This window comes from Dromiciops gliroides, chromosome 5, assembly GCF_019393635.1.
Source record: "Dromiciops gliroides isolate mDroGli1 chromosome 5, mDroGli1.pri, whole genome shotgun sequence".
Lineage (NCBI taxonomy): Eukaryota > Metazoa > Chordata > Mammalia > Microbiotheria > Microbiotheriidae > Dromiciops > Dromiciops gliroides.
This window is the reverse complement of record NC_057865.1, coordinates 255285049-255312362: the sequence shown is the minus strand read 5'-3', so window position 1 is coordinate 255312362 and position 27314 is coordinate 255285049. Positions and strand designations below refer to the sequence as shown.

Here is a 27314-nt window from a genome sequence, read left to right as displayed (position 1 = left end):
GCCTCAGAGACTTACTAGCTGTATGACCCTGTGCCAATCACTTAACCTCTGATGCCTCAGTTTCTTCATCTGTAAATTGGGGATAATGATAGCAGTTACCTTGTAAAGTTCTTGTGAGGATCAAATGAGACAATAATTGTAAATCTCTTGTCATGTTACCCAGAACTTAGTAAGTGTTAAATAAATGTTAGTTATTGTTTTTGTTGTTTCTTCCAATTCTGAGAGTCTATGATTCAATAAAGTCTATATTGTTTTGAGTAAGTTAAAATAGCAGTTCTTTTCTCACAACATTTCTGGAATTCTTTCCTCCTCTCCATTTTTACTTCTGCCACCTGAGTACAATCCCTTATTATTTCTCATCTGGATAACTGCAGTAACTTTCTTCCAGAGTTTCCTACCTCTTGTCTCTTTATTTCAACTTTCCCATCCATCCTCAATATGCCTACCAGAATAATCTTTTGTGGGCACAAAACTGGTCATGTCATTTCTTGGCTCAGACATCTTCAGGGTCTCCCTGTTGCTCAACAGATAAAGTTTGAATTTTTCAACCTGGAATTCAGGGCCTTCCCAACATACCATCGTCCCACTTTTCCACTAATCTCCTCTATGAACTTAAAACTTTGAAAGTTATGGATCATTTTGTCCCTGTAAACAAGCACTTTGCTTTCCTTCTGAAATGCCTATGCTCAAACTATTTCTTGTGTTTAGAATTGAAATACCTTCCCTCCCTAGACCGTTTTATTCTTTGAATTCTTATCCATCATTAAAGACTAAATTACTTGCCCTCTTTTACATGATAGTGTCATAATTGCCATCCCCCTTCCCTAATTCTTGTCCCCAAGTATTGATCATTTCCTTTAAAGGCCACATGGAACTTTGTAACTCTGTAATTCTTTTAGATAATACTGCCCATTCTAGCTATCTTCTCCTACATTCCTGTAAGCTATTTGAGGTGGTGTGGTGGAGTAGACAGTACTGGACCTGGAATCAGGAAACTCTGATTCAAATCTTATCTCTGATACTTGGCAGCTCTGCGACCCTAGGCAAGTCTTTTAGCTTCTTAAAATTTCAGTTTCCCCACCTGTGAAATGGTGACAACTCCTCTAGTCCCTACCTCACATGGTTGTTGAGAGGGTCAAAGGTTGAGAGAGGTAAAGATCTGTGAAAACTTTACCTTGCTATGTTAAATTCAATATTCAATATTACCGAATATAGACTATGTCTTTAGCCAAGCTTTGTACCAAAACTTCCACCTTCTACTTTCCTGTCTATAAAATGGTGACCATAACTAGTATGTGTTTCACGCAATTGCTGTGAAGCTTAAAAACATATATGTATGAAATTGCAGTGTAGGTGTCAGTGATTATTATTGAATTAGCATTTTATTAATGACTTACATGAAAGCATTGCTGATGGCCTAGAGCATTGGGTTGAATCTGATAAGATGAAAATCAATGTGGGGGGAGGGGCAGCTAGGTGGTACAGTGGATAAAGCACCGGCCCTGGATTCAGGAGGACCTGAGTTCTAATCTGACTTCAGACACTTGACACTTACTAGCTGTGTGACCCTAGGAAAGTCACTTAACCCTCATTGCTCTGCCAAAAAAAAAATCAATAGGGGACAAATGGAAACTTAGACTTGTATAAAAAATAATCAACTTCACAAGTACAAGATGGGAAAAGAGGCATGACTAGACAGCAGTTGTTCTGAAAAAAGACCTGGGGGTTGTGGGTTACCCAACAGCAAACTTAGAAGGAGTCAGTAGTGTGATTTGGCTGCTGTCAAAGATGGTGCCATCTTGGGTTGTACTGAGAGCAGCAGAGTTTCTAGGAATAGGGAGGTAACCAACCCCTTTACCCTGGCCTCATCATTCTACACCAGTGGTTTTGGATTCAGTTCTGGATGTCCCATTTTAAGAAGGACATTGGTAAACTGGGGTGTCTGGAGGAGATCAACCAGGATGGTTGATGAAATTAGGTGTGTTTAACCCAGAGAAGAGTAGTCTTCAAGTTGTAACCTGGAGGAGGTATTGGGTTTACTCTGTTTATATCCAAAGGGCAGAACCAAGAAGAATTGGTGAAAGGTACAGAGGTCAATTTAGGTTTGATGACAGGAAAAAAAAGAGAAAAAAAAAACTTCTTACAAATTGAAACTCGCTCAATGTGAAATGACTTGCCTTGAGAGGTAGTAGGTTCCCCATTCTTAGATGTCTTTAAGCACAGATAGATGATAATGGAAATTCCTTTTGTATATGCATTGGACCAGATGGCCAAAGAGGTCCCTTCCAACTTTCAAATTCTGTAAATCTGTAAAAGCATAGATAGTTTTACCTAAACTTTTTATATCACCCCAACTCCTACCATTCTGCTCACAGTAGGTGTTTAGTGAACATTAATTTTGTTGTGATATTATGTCATGCTGTCTTGTAGTATAGTACCGTAATTCTATTTCAGAGGGCATTTATTCTAAGCATTTCTTTTCTTTTTTTTTATTCATTCAGATGTTGCAAGAGCAATTGAATTATTGGAGAAACTACAAGAATCTGGAGAAGTACCAGTTCAAAAGCTGCAGTCCCTCAAAAAAGTTCTGCAGAGTGAGTTTTGTACAGCTATTCGTGAGGTACGGCATCTAGCTTTTAGTCGTTGCATTCAGCCATATGTCCTACAAATAGACTTGTTTTCTGCATGTAATCTGTAAACAGGGAAACAGACTGGAACTAAATCTTTGTCTTTTCCTTTTTTAGCTTCTTGGACAGATGATAAAACACAATCTATTCTGTGAAATTCTTAAATTAAACTCCAATGAGATTGGTACATTCTTACAAAAACAAATGCTACATATGGGGAGGTGGTGAGAGATTGCATCCTAGGGAGAGGGGAACATGTGATTATGACACTATGTTGTGTGATGGTCATGAAGCTCTCTGGAGACTGAGGCTGCTTTTTAGTGAGTGGAGACTGGGTTTTCCTTCATTTACTTTCAGAATGTTAACAGAGAAATTCATGACTTGCCAGTGGATTGACAATTATCCAAATCTTTCCCTTTTTCTTCTCCAACATCTTGAGTTCTGTTGAAGTTTTAATTTTGCTAGTGGATATGTTAAAAAAAATTGGTGCTTCTGAGAAGATGGGGTGCTTACAAAGATAAATGGCACATTCCCTCATTGCACTCAAAAGCATTATAATCTTATAGGCATGATATAATAATAATTATGGCTAGCATATTTATAGTACTTAAAGGTTTACAAATCAACTTACAACTATTATGTCATTTGGTCCTTGCAACTACCCCATGAACTATGATTTTTCCCTATTTTTAAAGAAAAAGAAAATGAAGTACACAGCCCTTAACTGATATTCCTAGGGTCATGAAGATAGTATGCTGTCCTCACAAGAACCATGTTATGTATGTAGGAGCTATTATTTCCCCCATTTTATGTATTTGAAAATTAAGGCAGACATAAGTTAGGTGACTTCTCACATGGTGTCTGAAGCCAGATTTGAAATTGGGTCTTCTGACCGCATGTCTAGTCTCTATCTACTACAACTACTAGCTGCATGAAATGAGTTCACATGTCCAGATCTAGACATGTGCTCCAAGACGTGGAAGAATTGATGGTAAATATAAAAATTGGAAAAATGTTGCCTTTATTTAATAAAAGCATAACTAGGGGTATGGTGGAAACCACAGACCAGGAGACTTGATTTCTAACAAACTTATAGGACAGATAATTAAAGCCAATTATTTGGGAGCACTGAGAAGAGAAAGTGGCAATCACATGGAGGCGAATGTGTTCATCAAGAACATTATTTATTTATACTATAGAATCATAGAAGAGGTAAAGAGCCACTTGAGGTCATCTAGATGGGAGGTTCTTAATTTTTGTTGCCTTGTGCCCTTTCACCAGGCTCAATAAGCCTCTAGTCCCCTTTTCAGAATGAGGTTTTTAAATGCAGCATCACCATCATAAACATTTATATAGTGCCTACCATGTGCCTTGTTGTTCATGTGCCCAGGGTCACACAGCTAGTAAGTGTCATGTCTGAGGCTGGATTTGAACTCAGGTCCTCCTGAATCCAGGGCCAATGCCTTATCCACTGCACCTCCTAGCTGCTCCCTTAACTCACTTTGCCCTGCAAAATAAATAGATAGATAGATAAATAGATAGATAGATAGATAGATAGATAGATAGATAAGTAAATGAATGAATAATCAAATAAATAAATGGATAAATGAATGAATGAATAATCAAATAAATAAATAGATAAATGAATGAATGAATAAATAAAAAGATGAATACATAGATGAATGAATGAATAAGTAGATAAATAGATAAACAAATGACTGAATGAATGAATGAATAAATGGATGAGTAGATAAATAAATAGATAAATAAATTCATAGACCCCAGGTTAAGAACCCCAATCTAATAGATAAGGAAATCAAAGCACTTAAAGATAATTGTTGTTGTTGTTGTTGTTATTTGTCCTTCTTGAAGAGGACCATGACATCAGGAGGTAATGCCATGACTTGCAGTGAATTGGATTTAAGTGAGGGGAGGGTTAAGTGAGGGGGTGGGGCTGTGCAAAGTCACCAACCTCACTATCTCCTCCAGAGCCATATGAGTCCAGTGACAAGATATAGATCAAGGTAACTGGAGATGGTCCCAGATGTTTGAGGCAATTGGGCTTAAGTGACTTGCGCAGGGTCATACAAGTAGTAAGTGTCAAGTGTCTGAGGCCATTTGAACTCGTGCATTGATTGATTTAATTGTTTATTCAATTGATATGGCTAGCTGGAGGCACTCAGAACAAACTTTATTTCCTTTTTAATAGGCTAATTAGATTAATAGAACAAGGAATGTCATTAACATGATATAAATTGATTTCAGAAAAATAGCTGTCTTTCATGATGTCCTTTAAAATAAACTGGGAAAATGGACTTAACTGATAGTATTGATAAGCAGATACAAAGCCTGTTCAATCTTACATGGATCATTAAGGGACTGATGTTCCTCAGCAAAGAGGTCTCTAGTAGTGTAGTAGTAGGCTTCCTAGTTGACATGGTACTCTTCAGCAGGTATCAGTGATTTAGACAAACACACAGAAAGTCACCATATTATATTTTCAGTTGATTCAAACCAGGAAGGGATAATTAATAAGGCAGATGAAAAATTCAAAGTAATAAGTGAATCTAGGAAGCTAAAATGCTAGACCCCAAACCACCAATGTATGATTTAATAAAAAAAAACCATGAAGTCCTACACATGGATTTAAAAAAATTAATTAACCTAAGTACAGGATATATGGCCAGGCAGTTCACATGAAATATCTTTGGAGATTGCAATGAAACAATATTCCAGTTTACACCAATAATGTAATGATATCACCATTAAAAACCACACTTCTTAAGGAGGAATATTCTAGATTAAGGAAGCTGGTAGTCCAACTGTGCTTTGTATCAGTCAGACATTATTTTTTTTCAATTCCATGTGCCTTGTTGTAAGTGGGACACTGATAAACAAGTATATTGGCAGCTAGGTGGCACAGTGGATAAAGCAGCTGACCTTGGATTCAGGAGGACCTGAGTTCAAATCCAGCCTCAGACACTTGACACTTACTAGCTGTGTGACCCTGGGCAAGTCAATTTACCCTCATTGCCCCACCAAAAACCAAACAAAACAAAAAAACCAAGTATATTGAGGATGATGAAGGAGTCTGGAAACCATATCAGAAAAGGTGTTCAAGAATACAAGCCTGGAGAAGGAAAAACTATTTGAAAAAAAAAAAAGGAAATGTTATTTGGAAGGTAGTCATGCAGAGGAAAAATAACTCTAAAGGGGAGAAATCAGGTTCATAAGTAGAAGTCAGACAAGCTTACCAGAGGGAATTTTTTTTTCTAACACTTAATGTCATTGTTCAATAAAATAGCTCCTTTTTGAAGGAGTGAGCTCACTGTAATTGGGACTTTTCAAGGAAAGGTTGGGTTACTACTACCACAGGAATTTCTGCATGACTGATTGGTGGATCTAAGTGACCCACAAAGTTCCCTTTGACTGAAGATTCAATGATTCTACTAACAAGGAGCACCTCAGTAACTAGATCCCATTCCATGCTTGAGATAGGAGATCATGGATGCCCTTATATGCATAGCTGTACATATAAATGATATGAAGATTTTATAATTGATAAAAGTTGGTTAAGAGAATTAGTGAGAATTTGTTTCTCATATATCCTTATAAGGTACATTCTTTCTCCAGTGCTTAGTAGAGTGCCTGAAACTTAATCCTTGTGTGACCTTGGGAAAGTCCCAACCTCACTGAAACTCAGTTTCCTCAGCTGTAAAACAAAGCACTTGGACCAGATAATTTCTGGGGTCCCCACATCTAAAGTTCTAAGAGCATAAGAACATTTGTTGTTGTTCAGGCATTTTTCAGTCATGTCTGACTCTCCATGACACCATCTGGAGCCTTCTTGACAAAGATACTGGAGTAGTTTGTCATTCCCTTCTCCGTCTTATTTTACAAATGAGGAAATTAAGGCAAACAGGGTTAAGTAACTTTCCTAGGATCACACTGCTGGTATGTGTCTGAGGTCAGATTTGAATTCAGGAAGAGGAATCTTCCTGACTCCAGGCCTGGCACTCTATCTACTACACCACCTAACTTCCCCCAGAACATAGAAGGTGCTTACTAAATACTTAATTGATTGACTTCTAAAAAAACCCCCCAAAAAACCAGTGCCATATATATTTTATTAAGGTAAATTATTGAATGATTTAATGAGTCCTAGTTTCTAGTTATTTAGTTTCTCCTTAGTAAAAGTACATTTTAAACAACGTGTACAAAATTTCCATTCCATCAACAGTGTCACTTTTAGTTAACTGGAAGGCGTCTCAGGTCTGAGACTATAATTGCACTAATGGGTCACTGATCTTAAGAAGATATCTGAAACAGACCTTTCCAAATGGTCTGCATAACACAGTTGTATAAATCCTTTACCCTTTCCCTGTTTCTGTGTGCAATTACAGATGATAAAATAAATAGTACATGTTTGGAGAAGCTTGTAATTACATGTATTCACACAGTAGTTCTAAATAATAGAGTCTTTGCCTAAGTTGGGTTCTGCATCAGTCTGATGAAGTATGCATTTTTCCTTCTGCTGAGATCATATGCCTGGAAATCACAAGTCCTATTTTTAGCATAATGATTGACGGTTGGGCTTTTTACCCCTGAGCTAGCAAGTCTTTTAACCTTTTTCTTGCTCCAGATTAGCCAAGCAATCTACAAAGAGATTTTTTTTTTTAAATCATAATTACTTTTCAAAATCAGATTGTCCTCCACCCAAGTTTGTATGAAGAAGAGACAGGCAGTTAATGTTCTCTTTACTATTCATGACTATATAAGGCAATTAGACTTTTGTAATGTGTAAGGAAGAATGGTTTAAAAATTCATCAATTATAGCTCTCTTTCCACTTTTGCTGTCGAGGTTAATTATTTCTTTGTTTGGAGTAAGGGCTTCTGCCGTTGACCAAACCATTGATTTTCATGAGAAGATTAAAGAATATGTGAATTTCCTGAGGGTTTTATTTCACATGTTAAACTACTCTGGGACAACATTTTCCTTCTTGACATTTGTTGCGAAAACATAAGAAATTAATAAAAGTTTTAAAAAAATTTGTCCTTGAAAACCAAATTGTAATCAGAAGGATAGGCAATTTTATACACCCCCATATAGATATACATACATGTACATGTGTATTCACATGTGCATTATGTGACTTCGTTGGTAGAGGGGATTATAAAGTGAGAAAACTCCTAACAATATAGAACAGCGACTGTTCTGCAAGTTGCAATCTTAGAAAGTTGAATATACTTGTTGAGGGTCACAGAGCCACAGAACATAGCAGAAGGAGGACATGAATCCCTGTCTTCCCAATTCAGAGGCTAGTTCTCTTCCCACTTTTCCACATGATAGTATTATTATTAGTATTATTATTACATGTAGTGAATAGAGTGCTGAGCCTGGAGTCAGAAAGACTTAAGTTCAAATTCAGCCTAGGACATTGACTAGCTGTGTGACCTTGGTCAAGTCACTTAACCATAGTTTGCCTCAGTTTCTTCATCAATTAAAAATGGGGAGAATAATAGCACTCACCTCGCAGAATTATTGTGAGGATCAAATGAGGTAATTGTAAAGCACTTAGCACAATACTTGGTACATATTAAGTGCTACATAAATGTTGGTGGTGTTATTGTTTTTTCTTCTTTTATGACTAATAGTGTAATTAGGTCTATATATATGCATATACATATATTTTTCTTTTTTTTTTGAGGGTCAATGTGGGTTAAGTGACTTGCCCAAGGTCACACAGCTAGTAAGTGTCAAGTGTCTGAGGCTAGATTTGATCCCAGGTCCTCCTGAATCCAGAGCCAGTGCTTTATCCACTGTGCCACCTAGCTGCCCCTCAATTTAAATATTTCACATAGAAATACATACGCACATTCAAAATAAATGTTCATATAAATATATTAAATTTTTGGTGCATATATGAAAATCGTGGATATAGGTTTTCTGTTGTTGTTCAGTCATTTTAGTCATGTCCAACTCTCTGCAAACCCATTTAGCATTTTCTTGGCAGGATACTGGAGTGATTTGCCATTTCCTTCTCCAGCTCATTTTTCAGATGAGAAAACTGAGGCAAACAGGGTTAAGTGACTTGCTGAAGTTCACATAGCGAGCAAGTATCTAAAGCCAAATTTGAACTCAGGTCTTCCTGACTCTAAACTTGGCACTCTATCCACCATGCCATCTAGCTAGCTCTTCTATCAGTGATTTTATAAGCACTGCCTGATTCTGTATTTGACATGATATTTATTATAGGACAAGATTATTTGTAATATTAAAAATAAAATATGGAAAATTCTGATTACATATATACATTGCATACATATGTACATTATATATGGATATCTATACATACACAGATATGCACAAACAGTTATGTATACACATGGGTACATGCACACAACTATATATGTGCACATATGCAATGTGTATGTGTACAGTACATCATGTATATGTGTATATGTTTGTATGTATCTATACATTTATGTATATGTATTTGTGTATACACACATAAATATGTATACTTATATATGTACATGTATATACTAAGACGCTTTTTCTATGTTCTCCATGTTTGAACTGAAGGCAATATTCTAATCATGGTCTGAATACAGCCAAGAAGAACTGGACAATTACTTCATGGCCCCTAACATTGTTGGCTCTAATTTATGTCATCCCTAATTTTCTAACAGCAGAAGTTTAATTACTTGTGCTGAGTTAATAATTCACTGTTACCCTTAGTTCTTTCTATGTCTCATATACCCAAGGACATTCAAATACTATGAATAATAATTGTGTGTTTGTTTTATCCAGATGTCTTGATTAACAATGATTTTTATCAGTTAAATCTTTCAACTTTTGCCAATATTAGCAGCAGCAAAGTTGTCAAGCCGGTTTTCCAGAATGCTGACTATGCTGAGCTTGTGGGAATTTTGAAACCTGAGCACCAATAGGATTAAAAACAAACAAAAAAATAAACAAACAAAAAAATTAAACCAACCATAGCTTTTACTGCTTGGGAAGGGTTCCCCTCTCCATCCTGGCAAAAATGCAATTTTGCATTACTTTCAAAACCCATCAAGAAGCATCACTGTTACTATTCTCTTCACTCTCTTCCCCTCCAATGCTAATGGAGACTTTCACTGGAGTAAAAGATCTGGAAAAAATTTCCTGTAATATGTTGTAGTGCCTGGGATTACCCTCTCTGTCCCTCGTCCAATTTGCAGTATAGATCTTCCAAATAAGGTTTCACCAAACTGAGGGTCTTATTTGGATGCACAGTCATAGAAAACCACAGGTCACAAGCCCCCACCATTCTGTTAATGTCATCAAGAAGATACAGTTTGAACCCAAGGCCTTTGATAAAATAGCACAATTTTTAAAAAAAAGGTATACATTTCCCCTACGAACCTAGGGTACACTCCCACAAACCACATACTGTCAGTGGGAACATATATAAGAGGTAAACATGTAGAGAACGCATTGGGGTCATGGCACACTTGTGGTGGGACATACACATAGGGAATTTTTTGGCCTTGGCACATGCCTAGAGGGATAGTTCTTACTCCCAATGCTATGAAGTCTTTTCGTGGGGTTACATAGCAGCCCACTGCTATGATCTCTGCTAGAAGTGTTTTGTCTGCCAGATATTACTGAATGTCATTCAGTTGGACGTGTAGTCTTTGTTGGCTACTGCCCCACTGGACATGAGGTTGTTGGTTTCTTCCTATGTGTTTCTAACTTCAGCTGAAGTCCTTGAGTCCATTTCCTTCTGTTTCTCAGGAAGAATGTGTTCTTACCATGCTCTTTTATTTTACAGCCCTAAGCCTATAAATGGGCAGCTAGGTGGCACAGTGGATAGAGTGCTGGGCCTGGAGTAAAGTAGACTCATCCTCCTGAGTTCAAATCTAGCCTCAAGCACTTACTAGTTATATGACCCTGGGCAAGTCACTTAATCTTAAGTGCCTCAGTTTTCTCATCTGTAAAATGAGCTGGAGAAGGAAATGGCAAACCACTCCAGTATATCTACCAAGAAAACTCCAAATAGGGTCATGAAGAGTCAGACATGACTGAACAATAGTCACCACCCTTGTGACAGTGCCAATAAAGCATTCAAAGTGTCCATCTCTCATCTCTCACTCTCATTCCATCAATAACCCACTCTCCTGAACCTGTGAAGCAAAAAAGGGTAGGTTTGGGGGTTTTGGCCCTAGAAGACACAACCAGAGGTCACAGGTGGCTAAATAAGGCCTAATAGCAAGAGAAAGTTCCTAACAATTAGAGTCACCCAAAAGTGAAGTGGAGTTTCTGGAGAGTCAGTGGGTTCCCCTTCCTTGGAGGGCTCTAGACACAAGCAGGATCTCTGTTTGTTTGCTATGTTATCACAGGGAATTCTTTCATGTTGGAGTAGCTGGTCCAACTCTGAAATTCTGTGATTCTGTTATTAAACAAAATTTTTCCCTTCTTGGTGTATATGTGAGTGTGTCTGTGGATATGTGTGTTTGTGCATGTATATATGTGCATTTGTGTATACATGTGTGTAAATGTATAGATGGATTTGGGGGGGGGACGACAATGAGGATTAAGTGACTTGCCCAGGGTCACACAGATAGTAAGTGTCAAGTGTCTGAGGCCAGATTTGAACTCAGGTCCTCCTGAACCCAGGGCTGGTGCTTTATCCACTGCGCCACCTAGCTGCCCCCTAGATGTATGTTTTTGTGCATGTGTATATGTGTCTGTTTCTGCATGTATTTGCTTATGCATATGCAAGAGGTTGCAGAGGAGAAAGCATCCTTTCTTTCTTTTCTTGACTAAAACAGTGCCCTATCTCACTCCCTTCAATGTTTTTGGCTACAAAAGCCTTTCATGTTCAAGAGGAAATACTTAACCATTAGCACCTAGTGGTCTCAGAGGCATAGCAGAAAAACTCCCAATAAGAGAGTTCTTGCTGTCAGGCTTAAGTTGATCTTTGAATGAAACTTCTTAATTCAAGACTTGGGTCTTTCTGTCAGAGACCAGACTGTAGTTGGAGGTGAACATTCTATAAGCCCCAAATTTTTTATCTCTGATTCTCAGAGGCTAAACTACACCTACTCATCATACAGATAAACCAGGAGTTCCTAATCTGAGGTCTGAGAATTTTCTGATAATTATATTTCAATATAATTGGTTCCTTTGTAATCTTTGCATATAATAATAACAATGATGATGATGATAAAAAACAATAACAATAATAACAGGGTGGCACAGTGGATAAAGCACCAGCCCTGGATTCAGGAGGACCTGAGTTCAAATCTGGCCTCAGACACTTGACACTTACTAGCTGTGTGACTCTGGGCAAGTCACTTAACCCTCATTGCTCAACCATCCCCCCAAGAAAAGAATAACAATAATTGCAGATAATACTTATATAGTATCTACCATGTTCCAGGCATTTGCTAGGTGCTTTTTTTTGAAGATTAACTAATTTAATCCTCACAAAACCCCTGAAATAGTTTCTATTATACTTGGCATTTTACAGATGAGGAAACTGAGGCAAACAGGGTTACGTGACTTGCCAGGGTCACATTACTAGTGAGTGTCTGAAACCATATTAGATCAAGTCTTCCTTGGGTTCCAAGCCCAGGGCTCAATCCACTGAGCTGCCTACCATGTAGAAACACGATTCTGAGAAAAGGGATCCAGTGGTTTCATCAGACTACCAGAGGGGTCCATGACACAAAAATAGAGAAGAACCTTTAATGGTAGGTGCTATTTCTTTAAGAACAACAATTGTTCTGGGCCAAAGGGTCTAGTTCCTCTGTTCTAAGGCCTCTCTCCAGGACAATATAATAAGCTGTGGGGTCGGGAAGAGGCACAGAGACACAGCTAAGGGTTAGGAAGGGGGAGGTCATCATCTTTCCGTTTCCTAGTCATATTTCTACTATATGTATGTGTATTATGCATGTATGTGTATACACACATGCATGTGTGCATATAAAACACACACATGTGTATATATGTACACATGCGTGCATGCACGGTACACATATGTATGTGTGTATACAAAGGCAAATTTGGTTGGCACAGGAACCCTGCCCTTTCAGCGTCTTGTGTCAGGAGCTGGGCCTATCTTACTCCTGGCTAGAACATCTTGCACCAGTCCAGGGTAGACATGGCCATCATCTAAGTATCTGAGAGAAGAAGGTTCCCAGAAGTCACCCTGATTCTCTTAGTATATGTCTGTGAGTGGCTGGAGGGAATACCAGGACCTTTCCCTTGACCCCACACATCCCGTGAGGATGAAATTTGTCTCTTGAACTAGGTTTTCCATAGATTTTGTTCTCATTACAACATTCTGAAATTCTATTTTTGCATCTCCCCATCCTAAGATAAGGGGGAAAATAGAGTAGAATTAACAGCTATCACGTTGAAAATGAGACATATGTTAAGATTGGCATCAATCAACACACATTTATTCAATGTGTTCTCTGTGCCAGACACTGTGCTTGGCACTGAAAATATAAAGAAAGAAATGTAATTGTCCCTACCCTCAGGAAGCTTATATTCTTTTGGGGGAGACATGTACACACATGAAAATGTATGTGTATGTATGTGTGTATGCATGCATGCATGCAGTGATTCTTAACCCTTTTTGTGTATATGTCTTAGATGCCTGTTGGCCACCCTGTGCACCCCTTGTCAGAATGATGTTTTTAAAGTGATAAAATATAATACATGGGATTATAGAGAAAACCAATTGTGCTGATATACATATACCAGGATATTTATTTTTTTTAAAGTGAACAAAACAAAAACATTGACTTCAGGCTAAAAACACCTGATATAAGTACATGTAACCATCAGAATAAAATCTTAATAAAAAACTGAACTTTTCAATTCTTATCACAGATAGTTTTCATAAATTTCCTCAATATCATTTTCTTCACTTATCTCCCTGCAGGCTTCTCGAGTTTTTTATATTGGTCGATATAAGCAAATAATACAGTCAGAATAAGAAAAGCTACCCCAGGTCCCAATTAAAGAGAAAATTTAAACCCCACAAAGTGGTTACATTATTTGAATCCATACTGCATATTTTCATTGAGCTAGAATCAATGACCACATTTTGCATAATGACAACTTTGAACAGTGTGAATTTGAATATATTGTCTGTATTTTCACGCCATCTTAGAAAATTTCTGTGTTTCCATACTTGGGTGCATTGGTATAATTGAGCCCAAGGTAAAAAATTGTTATTGATAGTGTGTCACCCAGAAATGCTCCTTTCCCCAAGGGTTTCTGACTGGCATTATCTTGCCCATTTTCTTGCCCCTTTGTCAGGGTTGCAGAAAAACTTACTCAATTTACCTGATAATTAATTTGAAAATCATGGGATTCTCCCATAACCAGAGGGGTTGGGGGCGAATTGATGCACAATCTTAGCTCTTGTTCACTCAGCTTAGACAAAGACTAAGGTAAATTGCTCCTGCATTCTAAAAGAATGAAAGTTACCAGAATTTCCTGTGTGTTAATTGGACTTTATTTCCCCCATTAGATAAGCTAGACAGCAGTTCATTAGTGATGAGATATCATAGTCTTGGATAAAATGAAACAGCAATAGAGTTGAAGAAGTTGGGTCACCAGATGACAGGGTTGGGAGGAATCCAAAGTTTCCTGTAATCATTAGGAAGCAAGAGAAGCTCATGAGACCATCCCAGTTGGATCAATTTTAAATATTTGAAGGTAGTCCCTTGGGAAGAAAGTAATTTATTAATTACTATGGTTGAAGAGTTAGTAATTATGAGTGTGATTTAAATCATATTGTTGATATTTCATGCAAAATATCTTGTCAAGCACAGGCAATTAATCAAACAATAGTTAAGAGGAAGGAATTAATTTTGAACGTTCATTTGCCTTAATTAATTTTGGCACAACCTCATCAGAACTGAGGGAGGAAGTTTTGGGGATTTCCATGACTAAAGGACCTTGGAGTATGTATAATGGCAGTATAACTGAGATATGGAATTACCTTGCTAAAAATATGAATTTGGGTAAGAAAGTGAGCTCATTTAAAGAAGTTCTAACTTCATCAGTGTCATTATGAAGCAATTAAAACTGGGTATTAATCAGTAAAGTGAATATTAAGTTAGGGTAATAAGCTGTCCTAAATTCCAGATGAATAAAGAAAAACACTAAGTTATTGGTCTATGTGAGCAGAGAGCTAAATGTTTACCCCAATTCAAGTTGGGATAGAACAAAACTCCTATGAAAGCACATCGGGATTTTTAAATTGTGTTCCTTGATGTATTTAGTATATCTTATAATGTATTTAGCAGCGGGGGGGGGGGGGGAGATAGAATTATATTTTAATAGAAAGAGTGATGGACTTGGGGATAGGTGAGATCTAGGTTCACTGTGAAATGGTAATAATACTTACTCTTTGTGGTACAGGGTTGTTGAAAAGGTCAAAGGACTCTGTGCATGTTTGTGTGTTTGTGTGTGTGTGTGTGTGTGTGTGTGTGTGAGAGAGAGAGAGAGAGAGAGAGAGAGAGAGAGAGTATGTGTAAATAATAAAGCACTATATATATAATGAGCCATTATTAACTGGTCCAGAAAAAGTATTTCCAGGATAATATATTACATTAATGAGGGCCAGGAAAATGTTGTAAAAATATTTTCATGTAGATGTACTTACTGTATTTCTTTTAAAAAGTGTTTTTTTTAGCAGAATATTTATGGTGGTTATTAGTTAGCCAGTGATGATAATGAGATTCATTGGCTTAATGAGGATAATGCATTAATGGCCCATTTCAGAAACTTTTTTTCACATAATAAATTTATTTATTTCAAATTTTCCCCAATTACATGTAAAAACAAATTTTCCCATTGATTTTTTAAAACTGTGTTCCAAATTCTCTTCCTCCCTCCCTCCCCACCCCTCCCTAAGAAATCAAGCAATTCAATGTGTTATACATGTGCAGTCATGCAAAACATCTCCACATTAGTCAGGTTGTGTAAGAAAACAGACAAAATAACTTTCAAAAGAGGAACTCATATATATATATATATATAAATCTGTATTCAGATGCCTTTCTCTGTAGATGGATTGCATTTTTCATAAGTCTGATAGCATCCTGGTCATCATTTCTTTCACAGTTACTATTGCTAACTGTATTAACCTCCATCCTATTCCCTCCCCTTTGTATTTACTCTATTTTCTATCTTCTTTCACCCTATCCCTCCTCAAAAGTGTTTCACTTTTGGGGGCAGCTAGGTCGCACAGTGAATAAAGCACTGGCCCTGGATTAAAGAGGACCTGAGTTCAAATTCAAGCTCAGACACTTGACATTTACTAGCTATGTGATCCTGGGCAAGTCACTTAACCCTCATTGCCCTGCAAAAAAAAAAAAAAGGGTTTTGCTTTTTTATTGCCCCCTCCCCCAATCTGCCCTCCCTTCCTTCACCTCTCCCCCCTTATCCCCTTCCCTTTCCACTTTCCCTCAGGGAAAGATATATTACTATACCCACTTCTGTGTGTATGTTATTCCCTTTTTTGAGCCAGTTCTTATGAGAGTAAGGCTCACTCACTCCCCTGATCCTTCCCCATATTCCCCTCCACTCCATAAGCTTTTTCTTGTTTGGTTTTATATATATATATATTATACCAGGGAAGAGGTGTCAAGCATAGCCCAGAAAACTACTGAGTATAGCCTGAACCAGATATATATATATATATATATATATATATATATATACATACATACACACACACACACACACACACACACACACATATGCTTCTTTACCCCATTCTACCTCTCTCCCTTTCTTCCAGTGCTTTCAGAAACTTTTTGACAATAAATTTCTTGATTTTAGAGTGGAGTTTTAATAAAGTTTTGACATTGCAATGCCAAAATATCTGGTTAAAATTTAGTAATTTAATTATGTAGACATCTTGTCTATTCAATGTCAGATATGTTTCCAAATAATGAATTTTGATTTTTTTTTTGGTGGGGAAAATATATTTTAGTAAGGAAAACTGATGCTTATTTGCTGTATGTCAAAACTACTTATTTGTTTGTTAAATGTGTATTTTGACAACTAAAAAGGATCTAATGGAATATTCAATATTGAATCCTCCATATATTTGGCAAAATTTGGAAATTTGGAAATATTTAATCATCTTAAGTTAAAAAAATTAATTTAAATTAAATATGTCAACTTGTTTACAAAATTCAGAAAAATATTAATTTAGAGTTCATATTTGTTATAACATAGAAAATTCCAGCTTAACTTGTAAGTTTGGAAACTAATTCAGATATGTTATTTTAGATTTTTAAGTGGAAGCTTGGATCTCTCCCTAGACTTAAAGACTGCCCACAAAGCAAGAGAAGCAGGACTACTCCCCGCCACCCCCTTTGAGGGAGGCCGATTTTGGCTCATTGTTCTAAAATTCAGAGAAATCCTAAATGGAATGGGTTACTCAAAAATTCACAAGCTCATTATAATTGGAAGTATTCAAACTGAAACTCAATGGCCTTCTCTTGGGGATGATGTAAATGGACTTACTGCATTGGATGAGGAAAAAGCAAGAGGCCACTTTGGGGGGGGGGGGCAATGAGGGTTAAGTGACTTGCCCAGGGTCGCACAGCTAGTAAGGATCTGAACTCAGGTCCTCCTGAATCCAAGGCCAGTGTTCTATCCACTACACCACCTAAGCTGCCCCCCGAGGCCACTTTTAATGTCCTCTTCAACAGGACAGACTTTCAAATACTTATATAACTATCATGTTTCCAACTTCTCTCCCCCTTCAGTCTTCTCTAGAAGAAATACCCCCATTCCCTTCAGCTTTTATCAGATTATTGGAAGAGGCAACAGCAGAACATCTGTATTTGTATCCCAGCTCTTCCATTTGTTAATTTTATGACTTTTAAGGTCACTGAGTAGCAGAGTCCTAAACTTTACAATGGGGACAACATTTGTGAAACCTCTCGGGGTTTTTAGGATGAAAGTGCTTCACAAACCTTAAAGGGCCCTGTCAACACAAGGCATTATTTTCCTATATTTCCTTTCACCCTCCTCTAGTTGACCTCGGGAGGGGCATGTAAATTCGATATATTTGACTCAAGATCCCATTTTTTTGTTTGGTTGGTGTTTTGTTCCTGTATGTGAGCAAGCAGCTTGAATGTGAATGAAGTTCCTGCAGTACCCTGTTTTCCTTTGCCCTTCACTATAGGATTGAGGAAAGAATGAACTACACCTATGATTTCTTAGCTATGGGGAGCTACCAATCCAAGTTACCTCTTTCTATACATCTTGTACTCCTGGTGAGTCGCCCAGGGAAGAGGTGTCAAGAATAGCCTATAAAACTACTGAGTATAGCCTGAACCAGATTAAAATGAAGTTCCAGTTTGATTTTAATGTGTTAACTTTTTGTTTGTTTGTTTGTTTTTTGTGGGGCAATGGGGGTTAAGTGACTTGCCCAGGGTCACACAGCTAGTAAGTGTCTGAGGCCGGATTTGAACTCAGGTACTCCTGAATCCAGGGACGGTGCTTTATCCACTGCGCCACCTAGCCACCCCCATGTGTTAACTTTTTAATAATAAAAAGACAGGGACTTATTTTGGTATAAATATCCCCTCCCCCCAAGTTAAGAGATGGGCCCAAGATTATATAGCCAGCATATTTCAGAGAGAGGACTTGAACCCAGTTCTTTTAAAATTTTTTTATTTAGTATTTTATTCTTCCCCAATTACATGTAAAAACAATTTTCAACCTTATTTTTTAAATTAATTTAATTTTTAATTAAGTTCCAGGGGCAGCTAGGTGGTTCAGTGGATAAAACACTGGCCCTGGATTCAGGAGGACCTGAGTTCAAATCTGACCTCGGACACTTGACACTTACTAGCTGTGTGACCCTGGGCAAGTCACTTAACCCTCATTGCCCTGCCCCCCCCCCAAATTTTTTTAAAAATTAAGTTCCAAATTTTTTCCTTCCCTCTCCATCCACTTCGTTGAGAAGGCAAAGCAATTTGATATAGGTTATATGTGGGTAGTCATGAAAAACCTATTTCCATATCCATCATGCTGTAAAAGAAAACATAGACAAAATACCCCAAGAAAAATGAAGTAAAAAAAAAGTTTGCTTCAATCTGCATCCAGACTCCATCAGTTCTTTCTGTGGGGATGGATAGAATTTGTTTTTTATCATAAGTCTTTCAGAGTTGTCTTGGATCATTGTATTGCTGAGAATAGCTCAGTCATCCCTAATTGATCATCTAACAGTATTGCTGTTACTGTGTCCAATTTGAACACAGTTCTTTATCAGCTCTCTAGTATCTACAACAAGCTGTCTCTTTTACCAAGTATAGAAGAATAAAAATATATGTTTGGTTTACTACATGAAGGAAACATTGGCAAAAATGTTAGCAAAAGTAATGGTGACTAAAATACTGGCAATAAGTAGGAATATAGTGTATTCTATTTTGTTTAATATATTATGTGTTTTACTTATAATTAGAACATACTATTGGCAGAAATGTTTCCTTTGAAGTACTCATTCTACCATTGAGATACTGTTAGGAATTGTCATCAGCTAGGTTACATACTACATTTATTTATTAGATATAGACATCATTATTTTTTTTTTTTTGCGGGGCAATGAGGGTTAAGTGACTTATCCAGGGTCACACAGCTAGTTAAGTGTCAAGTGTCTGAGGCTGGATTTGAACTCAGGTCCTCCTGAATCCAAGGCCAGTGCTTTATCCACTGTGCCTCCTAGCTGCTCTGATATAGACATCATTTTAAGCAAAGCCTTAAAAAAATAACCAAGTGTCTTGTTTACAAATGCTTCTCATTTTTCTAATTTTCAAACACTTTTCTTTAATCCAAGGATCTGAGCTTTCTAATATATTGAAAAATTGAAGAAATAAGATTAAGGAACCATATAATTGCTATCCCGAGGGTAGGACAGGTACTTCTAAGGAGCTGCAGAGATGGTTTCTCAGGCTCCTCCAGAAACATCTTTAAAAACAAAACAAAACACTTTCTACTGAACTCAGGATTGAATGGAGATGTATGTCCCTGGCCTGTAATTAGATTCTTCTTCCAGACAATTCAGCAGTGAGAGTAAAGACTGACTTGGGGTGGGGCGGTGGGGAAAGGTTCAAAAACAAGGGTCTAGGGCATAAGATTGTAAGATCATAGATTTAGAGCTGAAAGAGACCTTAGAGGTTATTGAGGCCAATTGCCTCATTTAATGCATATTCCTGGAACTTCTGACTTCAGTGACCATCAGAGAGATTCTTTCTGTCAGTTATAGACAAGCAAGGTTGGCAGGCTCTTCATATCTTGAAGCCTAGTTACAGGAGTCAATATGGCATAAACAAAATGAGGGATTACTCATCAACAAGTGTTGATTAAGTTCCTATTATGTAGCAGTGTACCACTGTGGTGGGTGGTGGGGTTACAAAGACAAAAATAGAAATATTCATGGAGCTCACCTTCTATCAGGGGAGAGAGTATAATGCATTCGTAGATGGAGATATACAAAAGACATTAGAATGATTTGGGAGTGGAAGGGGACTTTCAGTTGGGAGTGGCAATCAGAAATAGGAAATGGTAAACACTATGAATAAGAGACAGGGAGAGGGCCAGATAACTGGATTGAAAGATACATGAAAGGGAGTATGTGTATTTAGGTAAAAGAGGTAGGGAAAGACTTCAAATGCCAAGCAGAGGAGTTTTCGTTGGATGCTGGAGGCAGTAGGGAACCACAGAGGGTGACTGAGCAGGGAAGTGAGGTAGATCTGAATTTTAGGGAAATTATTCTGGCAGTTGTACAGAAGATAGTTTGGGGAGAGACAGACTAGAAGACTACTACAATAGTTCTGGCTACAAGTGAGGTTGCCTCAATGAAGGTTTAGAGACAAACAAGATTTAGGAAGTGACAACACATGAGGTGAGAGAAAGTAAGAGAAATCAAGGGGATACTGAGGCTGTGAACCAGTCTGCCTAGGAGGATGGAAGTGTCTTTGAATGAAGAATTGGGTAAAGGGTGGTTTATTCCAGAGGTGTCAAACTAAAGAAAAGTCCATAAGTGGCCCAAACCAAATTAAAATGTGTTTGGGAGATGTTTAACAAAATAAATAAAAATAGAATTCGATAAGATAATGTAAATTTGGGGCAGCAAGGTTAGTGGATAGAGGGCCAGACCTAGAGTCAGGAAGACTCATCTCCCTCAGTTCAAATCTAGCCTCAGATACTTACAGGCTGTGTGAGCCTGGGCATGTCACTTCACCCTGTTTACCTCAGTTATTTCTCATCTATAAAAGGAGCTGGAGAAGGAAATGACAAACCACTGCAATATCTCTGCCAAGAAAACCTCAGATGGGATCATGAAGGGTCATATGCAACTGAAAATGTAAATTTGTGGTTTCCTAAGTCAAAGCCAGTGGGGGTCCACTCCTTTTAGAGTTTGACAGCGTTATTTATTTATTATTATTTTTTATTTTAGTGGGGCAATGAGGATTAAATGATTTGTCCAGGGTCACACAGCTAGTGTCAAGTATATGAGGCTGGATTTGAACTCAGGTCCTCCTGAATCCAGGGCTGGTGTTTTATCCACTGCACCACCTAGCTGCCCCAACAGCATTAATTTAGATAGACAGGAAATAATAAATCATTATGTGTTTACTGTGTGCCAGGCACAGCACTAAACTTTGGGAATACAAATATAAGCAAGAAAGAGATATTCACTACTTTCAAGGGGCTTATATTTTAATGGAAGAAAACAGTCCCTAATTACAAACTGTAAGTGGAAGAGGAATTTGTGAGACAAAGTTGAAAAAGTATGGAACTTTAAGAGTGGAACTAGGAGATTAGTGAGCATGAATGGATGGTCCAGATACTTCCTTAAATGTTGATTCTGGGCAGAAACCCACTAACTGGGGGGAAGGGAAGTAGGGTAAGAGGCATCTGTGATAAGGCTGCTAAGGTAGAGATGGAAATCTTAGGAGCTGAGCTAGGAGAGAAGAGGGAATTATAATGAATTCTACTTTAGACATGTTGAAGTTGATAAGTTTACAGGACACTAGAATCAAAATATTCAATAGGCTATTGTTGTTTCATGTTAGGAGCTCAGAAGAGTGGCTGTATACACAGATCTGTGAGTCATCTGCATAAAAATTATAATTAAACTCATGGGGACTGATGAGGTCAACAAATGAAAGAGTGTGGAGAGAAATAAGATTTGTTGCTGAGTCATTTCAGTTGTGACCTCATTTGGGGTTTTCTTGGCAGATACTTGAGTGGTTTGCCATTTTTTTCTCCAGCTCATTTTAGAGATGAAGAAACTGAGTCAAATAGGGTGAAGTGATTTTCCCAAGGTCACAGAGCTAGTAAGTGTCTGAGATCAGATTTGAACTCAGGAAGATGAGTCTTCCTGACTTCAGGACTGGTACTCTATCCACTACAGTGCCACCTAGCTGCCCCAGAAGATAAGACAGTGATGGCTAAAGACTGTGCCTTGGCATGTATCCATATTAAGGGGGAGGGATATGGATAAGGAGACAACACAGGAGACTAAGGAGGTTTGGATATAAGATTTCACTTAGGGTACCATCATCTTTCCAGGCAACCAGGTTTTAAACCTTAAGTTATCCTCTAGTCTTCGTTCTCCCTTACCACACCCCCTTTCCAAACCTCCTTATCCCATGCAGTCCTAATCAACAATCATTTACTAAATATGAACTATGTGCCAAACACTGTGCTAGGTCCTTGTGGATTCAAAGCCAAAAATGAAACAAACCCTGCTCTAGAGCTTACATAAATATCAGGAGAGATAATGTGTATATATACAAACATAAAAAATATAAATAAATACATAAGCATGTAGCATATATCTAAATACATAGTTTGTCTATATTATATGTGTCTATATGCATACATATATAATACACATGTATAAATATATGTGTAAGTATGTGTGTATAAAATATGTACAGAATAAACATAAGGCAGTTAAGGAGAGAGGGCACTAGCAGTGGAGGTTATCAAGAAAGGCTTCATGTGGAGGGTGATGATTTAGCTGAGTCTTGAGGAAAGTGAGATTTTTTGAAGTAAAGATGAAAATGCTCATGCTAGGCATGAGGGATGGCTAGTACAAAGTCAGAGATGAGAGGTATATTGTGGTCGAGGTGGGGGAAAGGCCAGATTGTGTAGACTCTAGAATACAAAAAAGGGGGGGCAATATATAATGATGACAGAAAGATAATTTGGGATTAGTTTGTAAAGGGTTTTAAAAACAAATCAAAGAGTTTATGATTTGATCCTAGAAGGCCACTGGGAGCCATCAGTGCCTTACGTGGTCAAAACTATAATTAAGGAAAATCACTTTGGGAGCAATGAGGAGGAATTATTAGAAGTAGGGAGACTTGAGGTGGGGAATCCAATTAAGAGGTTATTGCAATTCTTCATGAGCAAAGTGACGAAAGTCTGGAAATAGAGTGGTGGCTGTGAGAGTAGAGAGAAGGGTTTAGAGGTGGGGGGAAGATACAAGAGTTGTTGTGGAGGGGGAAAAATGACAAGATCTGGCAACTGGTTGGCAATGGGTTAGATATATTTTTCAATGGATTGAGCATCAGTCCTAGCATTAGGAAGACCTGAATGAAAATCTGACCTCAGATACCAGCTGTGTGACTCTAAGCAAGTCAAGTCTTTTGACCTCAGTTTCCTCATTTATAAAACAGTTTAATAACAATAATAATAATAACCACCTTGTTGTAAGGGTCAAATGAGATAATTATATATAATTATGAAGCATTTAGCCTGGCACAAAGCACTATATAAATGTTATTGTTATTTATTATTATTATTATATTATGTAGGAGTGAGGGAGAGTACAATCAAAGATAACACTGATGTTATGAACCTCAAATGCTAGAAGGATGGTGATATCTCTCAAGAGAAGTAGAGAAGTTTGAAGATAATACAGAAGTAATGAATTCTGATTTGAACCTGCGTCTCCCCAGTTACATCAAGCCTCGGGCTACATTTGCTTCACATTCTATCAATGTTCTGCCTCATCTGCCCATTGCTTGATGCTCTAGCGTCTCTTGCATTCATCCTTCAGGTGCATGTTATCCCAAGAATTCCAGTTGCTTTAAGGTTAACTCTGAAGGTAGAGTGTTAACCAGGCCCTGAGATTTCCTTGTGGGCTATCTGACGCTATGCAAGGCCTATGGGAGCCACCCACCAAACAGTTCCTGAAGGAAACCTTTTATTTGTAGCAGGTCCCATCTTCATTCAGCAATCTTACATCAGTACAGTATCATTTAGTTAATTAACACTCAAGACTAGGCTGGAGTGAACAGCTGTGCAGTGAGGGTTTCTGTGAGATCTCATGAGGGGAAAGCTGAATGAAAGACATGTCATTTCCGGAGTTTGGTATTAATTAGTTACTGGGAACTTTGGCCATAAATTAAGACAAAGGACAAATAACACATGGCAGGAAAGAAGGGTGTTACTTCCTGTCATTTAAAAAAAAATTCACCAGTAGGAATGTCTTTCTATATGGCTGGCATGCCACTATTGACTTGTGCCAAGTAAGAACTTTGTGAGTGATCATCTCATTGCTAGGCAGATGGTCTCCTCTCATTATGACTCTGCATTTCTAGAAGGTGAATCAAAGCTTTATAGTGAGGGGAAACAGTCTCATGGCACCATGCTGTCTCTAACCATTATTTCATTCTGGGAGGCATTAAAACAGCTGCTTTCGGCTCTGGATTTCTGTTATCAGCATTCAAAGGGTTCAGAATTAAAAGTATACATATGTGCTCAAATTCAAATTTAAACACTGCCCTGCTAATTTTGTTATGTCAATGGTCCACAAATAAGTGATAATCAATAAACATTTATTAAGCAACTACAAAGTATCAACCTACTCTTCTAGGCCCTGGGATAAAAAGGACGGAAGTAAAATAATCCTTGCCAAAATGTAAAAGTGACTAATATTTATCTTTCCTTAAAATTAAATTAAATTTAATTTAATTTAAATTAGAAAAAATAATATTTTGGTTTTCCCTATGTATAAAGAGAATTTTTTTTAATATTCCCTTGAAAATTTTTCTGAGTTCCAAAATTTTTTCTCTCCCTCCCTCATCTCCCCCATCCCTGAGATGGTAAGCAATTTGATATGGGTTATCTATGTTCAATCATGCAAAACATATGACCACGTTGCTCATGTTGTGAAAGAAGTCACAGACCCAAAGGGGAAAAAACCCCAAGCGAAAAAAAATAGACAAAGTGAAAAAATAGTTCTTTCTCTGGAAGTGGAGAGCATTTTTCATCATGACTCCTTTGTCTTGGATTGTCTTGGATCATTGTATTGTGGAGAGGAGCTAAGTCATTCGCAGTTGATCATTATATAGTATTGATAACATTTATCTTTTTACATTTCTGGGTAATTGGGGTGGGGGGTGGGGAATGAGGCAGCATGAAGTAGTGGATAGGCCACTGGATTTGGAGTCAGGAGGACCTCCGTTCAAAACATGTCTCAAACACTTATTTAAATCTCTCTCTGTCTCATATTCTTTACCTGCAGAAACAAGGGATCTAGGTTTGAAGGTAGCCAAGTTCCCTTTCAGTTCTAAATCCATGATCTTATGACACGTTTGGAAACCCTGGAAAAGGGAAAACCCAAGTAACTCTAATAATCCCTGGTATGTGGAGATGTGGAGGGTGAGATTAATACCATTGTCAATGCACACATCATTGTCACTGTTTGTCGACGGACACATGGAGAGGTCTGAGAGGAGTGTGGTTTATGGCTTTTCCCTTTGCTTCTATGGTCTCCGCATCCCTAACTTCAAGTGGGGAGATGGACCCTACAACAGTTCAAGGTTCCTTTCAGCCCTAAAGTATTTGCAAGTGGTAGAAAAAAGGAAGAAGAAAGATGCCCTTAGGTAAAACATCAGAGCAGACCAGCATAAAGACATGTAAAATTAGAAGTCTATAATAGTGCCTTTTCGGGGGAAAAAGACAGAAGATAAAGAAAGAAAGGCCTGCCAGTGAAGTGCATTACACATACACAGAACTGAGCAAACAGACATGGGAAGGGATTGAAGATAAGAGGGGATACCACATTGGTGATACTATGTCAGAGTTTATGTACACTTAAATGACAAGCAGGAGGATAATTTCAGAAAGGCCTGGAAAGACTTATAGGAAAGGATGTATAGTGAAGTGAGCAGAACCAGGAGAATGTTTTGCAGAGACAGCAATATTGTTTGATGAAGAACGGTGAATGACCTAACTGTTCTCAGAAGTACAAAGATCCAAGACAATCCCAAAGGACTAAAGATGAAGTATATTATCCATCTCCAGAGAAAGAACTGATACTGATTGAACATAGACTGAAGCACGCTATTTTTCACTTTAGTTCTTTCATTTTTTTTCTTTTATTTGAATTTTCATGTACAAAATGAAGAATATGGTAATGTTTTACATAATTGCACATGTATAACCCATATCAGATTGCTTTCTGCCTCAGGAAGGGGAGGGGAGGGAGGTAAGGAGGGACAGAATTTGAAACTCAAAACTTTAAATAAAAATGTTCACTTGAAAAAAAACAACAATAAGCAGTGTGTGGTAGATTTATGATTTTTATATGATTCTATATGCAATTATCATCTTATGTTCCCCTCTGGCTATCAAAATATTTATGTGATTCTTAAGTGCTCAATGCAACAACAAAAAAATTATTTACAACAAAAAGGGAGATTGGGCTGCCTTGCGATACAATGGCTTTCTCTTTATTTTAGCTCTTCAAACAAAGACTGGATTACCATTTTTAGGTATGTTATAAAAAGGGATTATTGGGGTGGGGGATATTTGTTGGACTAGATAATTGCTGAAGGTCCCTTCTGGCTCTGTAAATCAGTATCCAGAAGAGGGAAGGTTAAAGGTTTGAAAATAGAATAGGTGGATTAAACAGGAAGAGTAATCTCTATTTTTGGCTAAAAATAGTTATTGGGTCACTCTCCTAGATGGGAAAATGGAAAGAGGATTAAGGGAGAGCCTAAGAAATAACAAAAAAAAAATATATTAGGACTTTTCTTCAAGAAACTGAAAGGCACACTGTGGTCTGATTGATAGAAAAGTATAATGGAAATAGCGGCAAGACATGATTGGAATTGCAAGACCTGGGTTTGAGTCCCATTTGTCATTTACTAGCTGACTATGGTGCAGACACTGCACCTCTTTGGCTGGGTCTGTAAAATGGGAATAATGTTACCTGTGCTGCTTGCCTCACAAGTCCATGAGAAGAGCTTTGTAAACTGTAAATCATCATGATTCCTCATCTGTTGGGGATGATGTTCAAGTTGAGGAGAAGTTGGTTATTCTCCTTTTATTATTATTTTATATTTAATGTTCTAAAGTCCATTGCACAGGTTAAAAGAATTATAATGGTGTTATATAATTAAATAAGAGTTTTAGGACAGAAGCTTATCTTCACTAGAATTGCTGAAAGCAGTGTGTATTTATATTCCTAGTGTCTAACAGACAGAATCACAAGGACAGTGTGTGGACTTCATCCTGTTCCCACATGGCTTGGAATTTTTTCTACAGCATCTCTTTTCATTTTCTGTAGTTTGGAGATCTTATAAGTATTAACTATAGTTACTTCTATTAAAAAAGTTCTCAAT

The 27314-nt window shown here is 37.6% G+C and overlaps 1 protein-coding gene across 4 annotated transcripts in view; it reads left to right on the top strand.

Annotated features, from left to right (window-relative positions):
- Positions 1 to 27314, top strand: part of LIN7A (lin-7 homolog A, crumbs cell polarity complex component) — a 236708-nt gene that overhangs the window by 49074 nt on the left and 160320 nt on the right. For all 4 annotated transcript variants that reach the window (XM_043967440.1, XM_043967437.1, XM_043967441.1 and 1 more), the window contains exon 2: positions 2502 to 2620. In XM_043967440.1, the coding sequence (XP_043823375.1) occupies positions 2502 to 2620 (119 nt within the window). The remainder of the gene's footprint in view (positions 1 to 2501; positions 2621 to 27314) is intronic.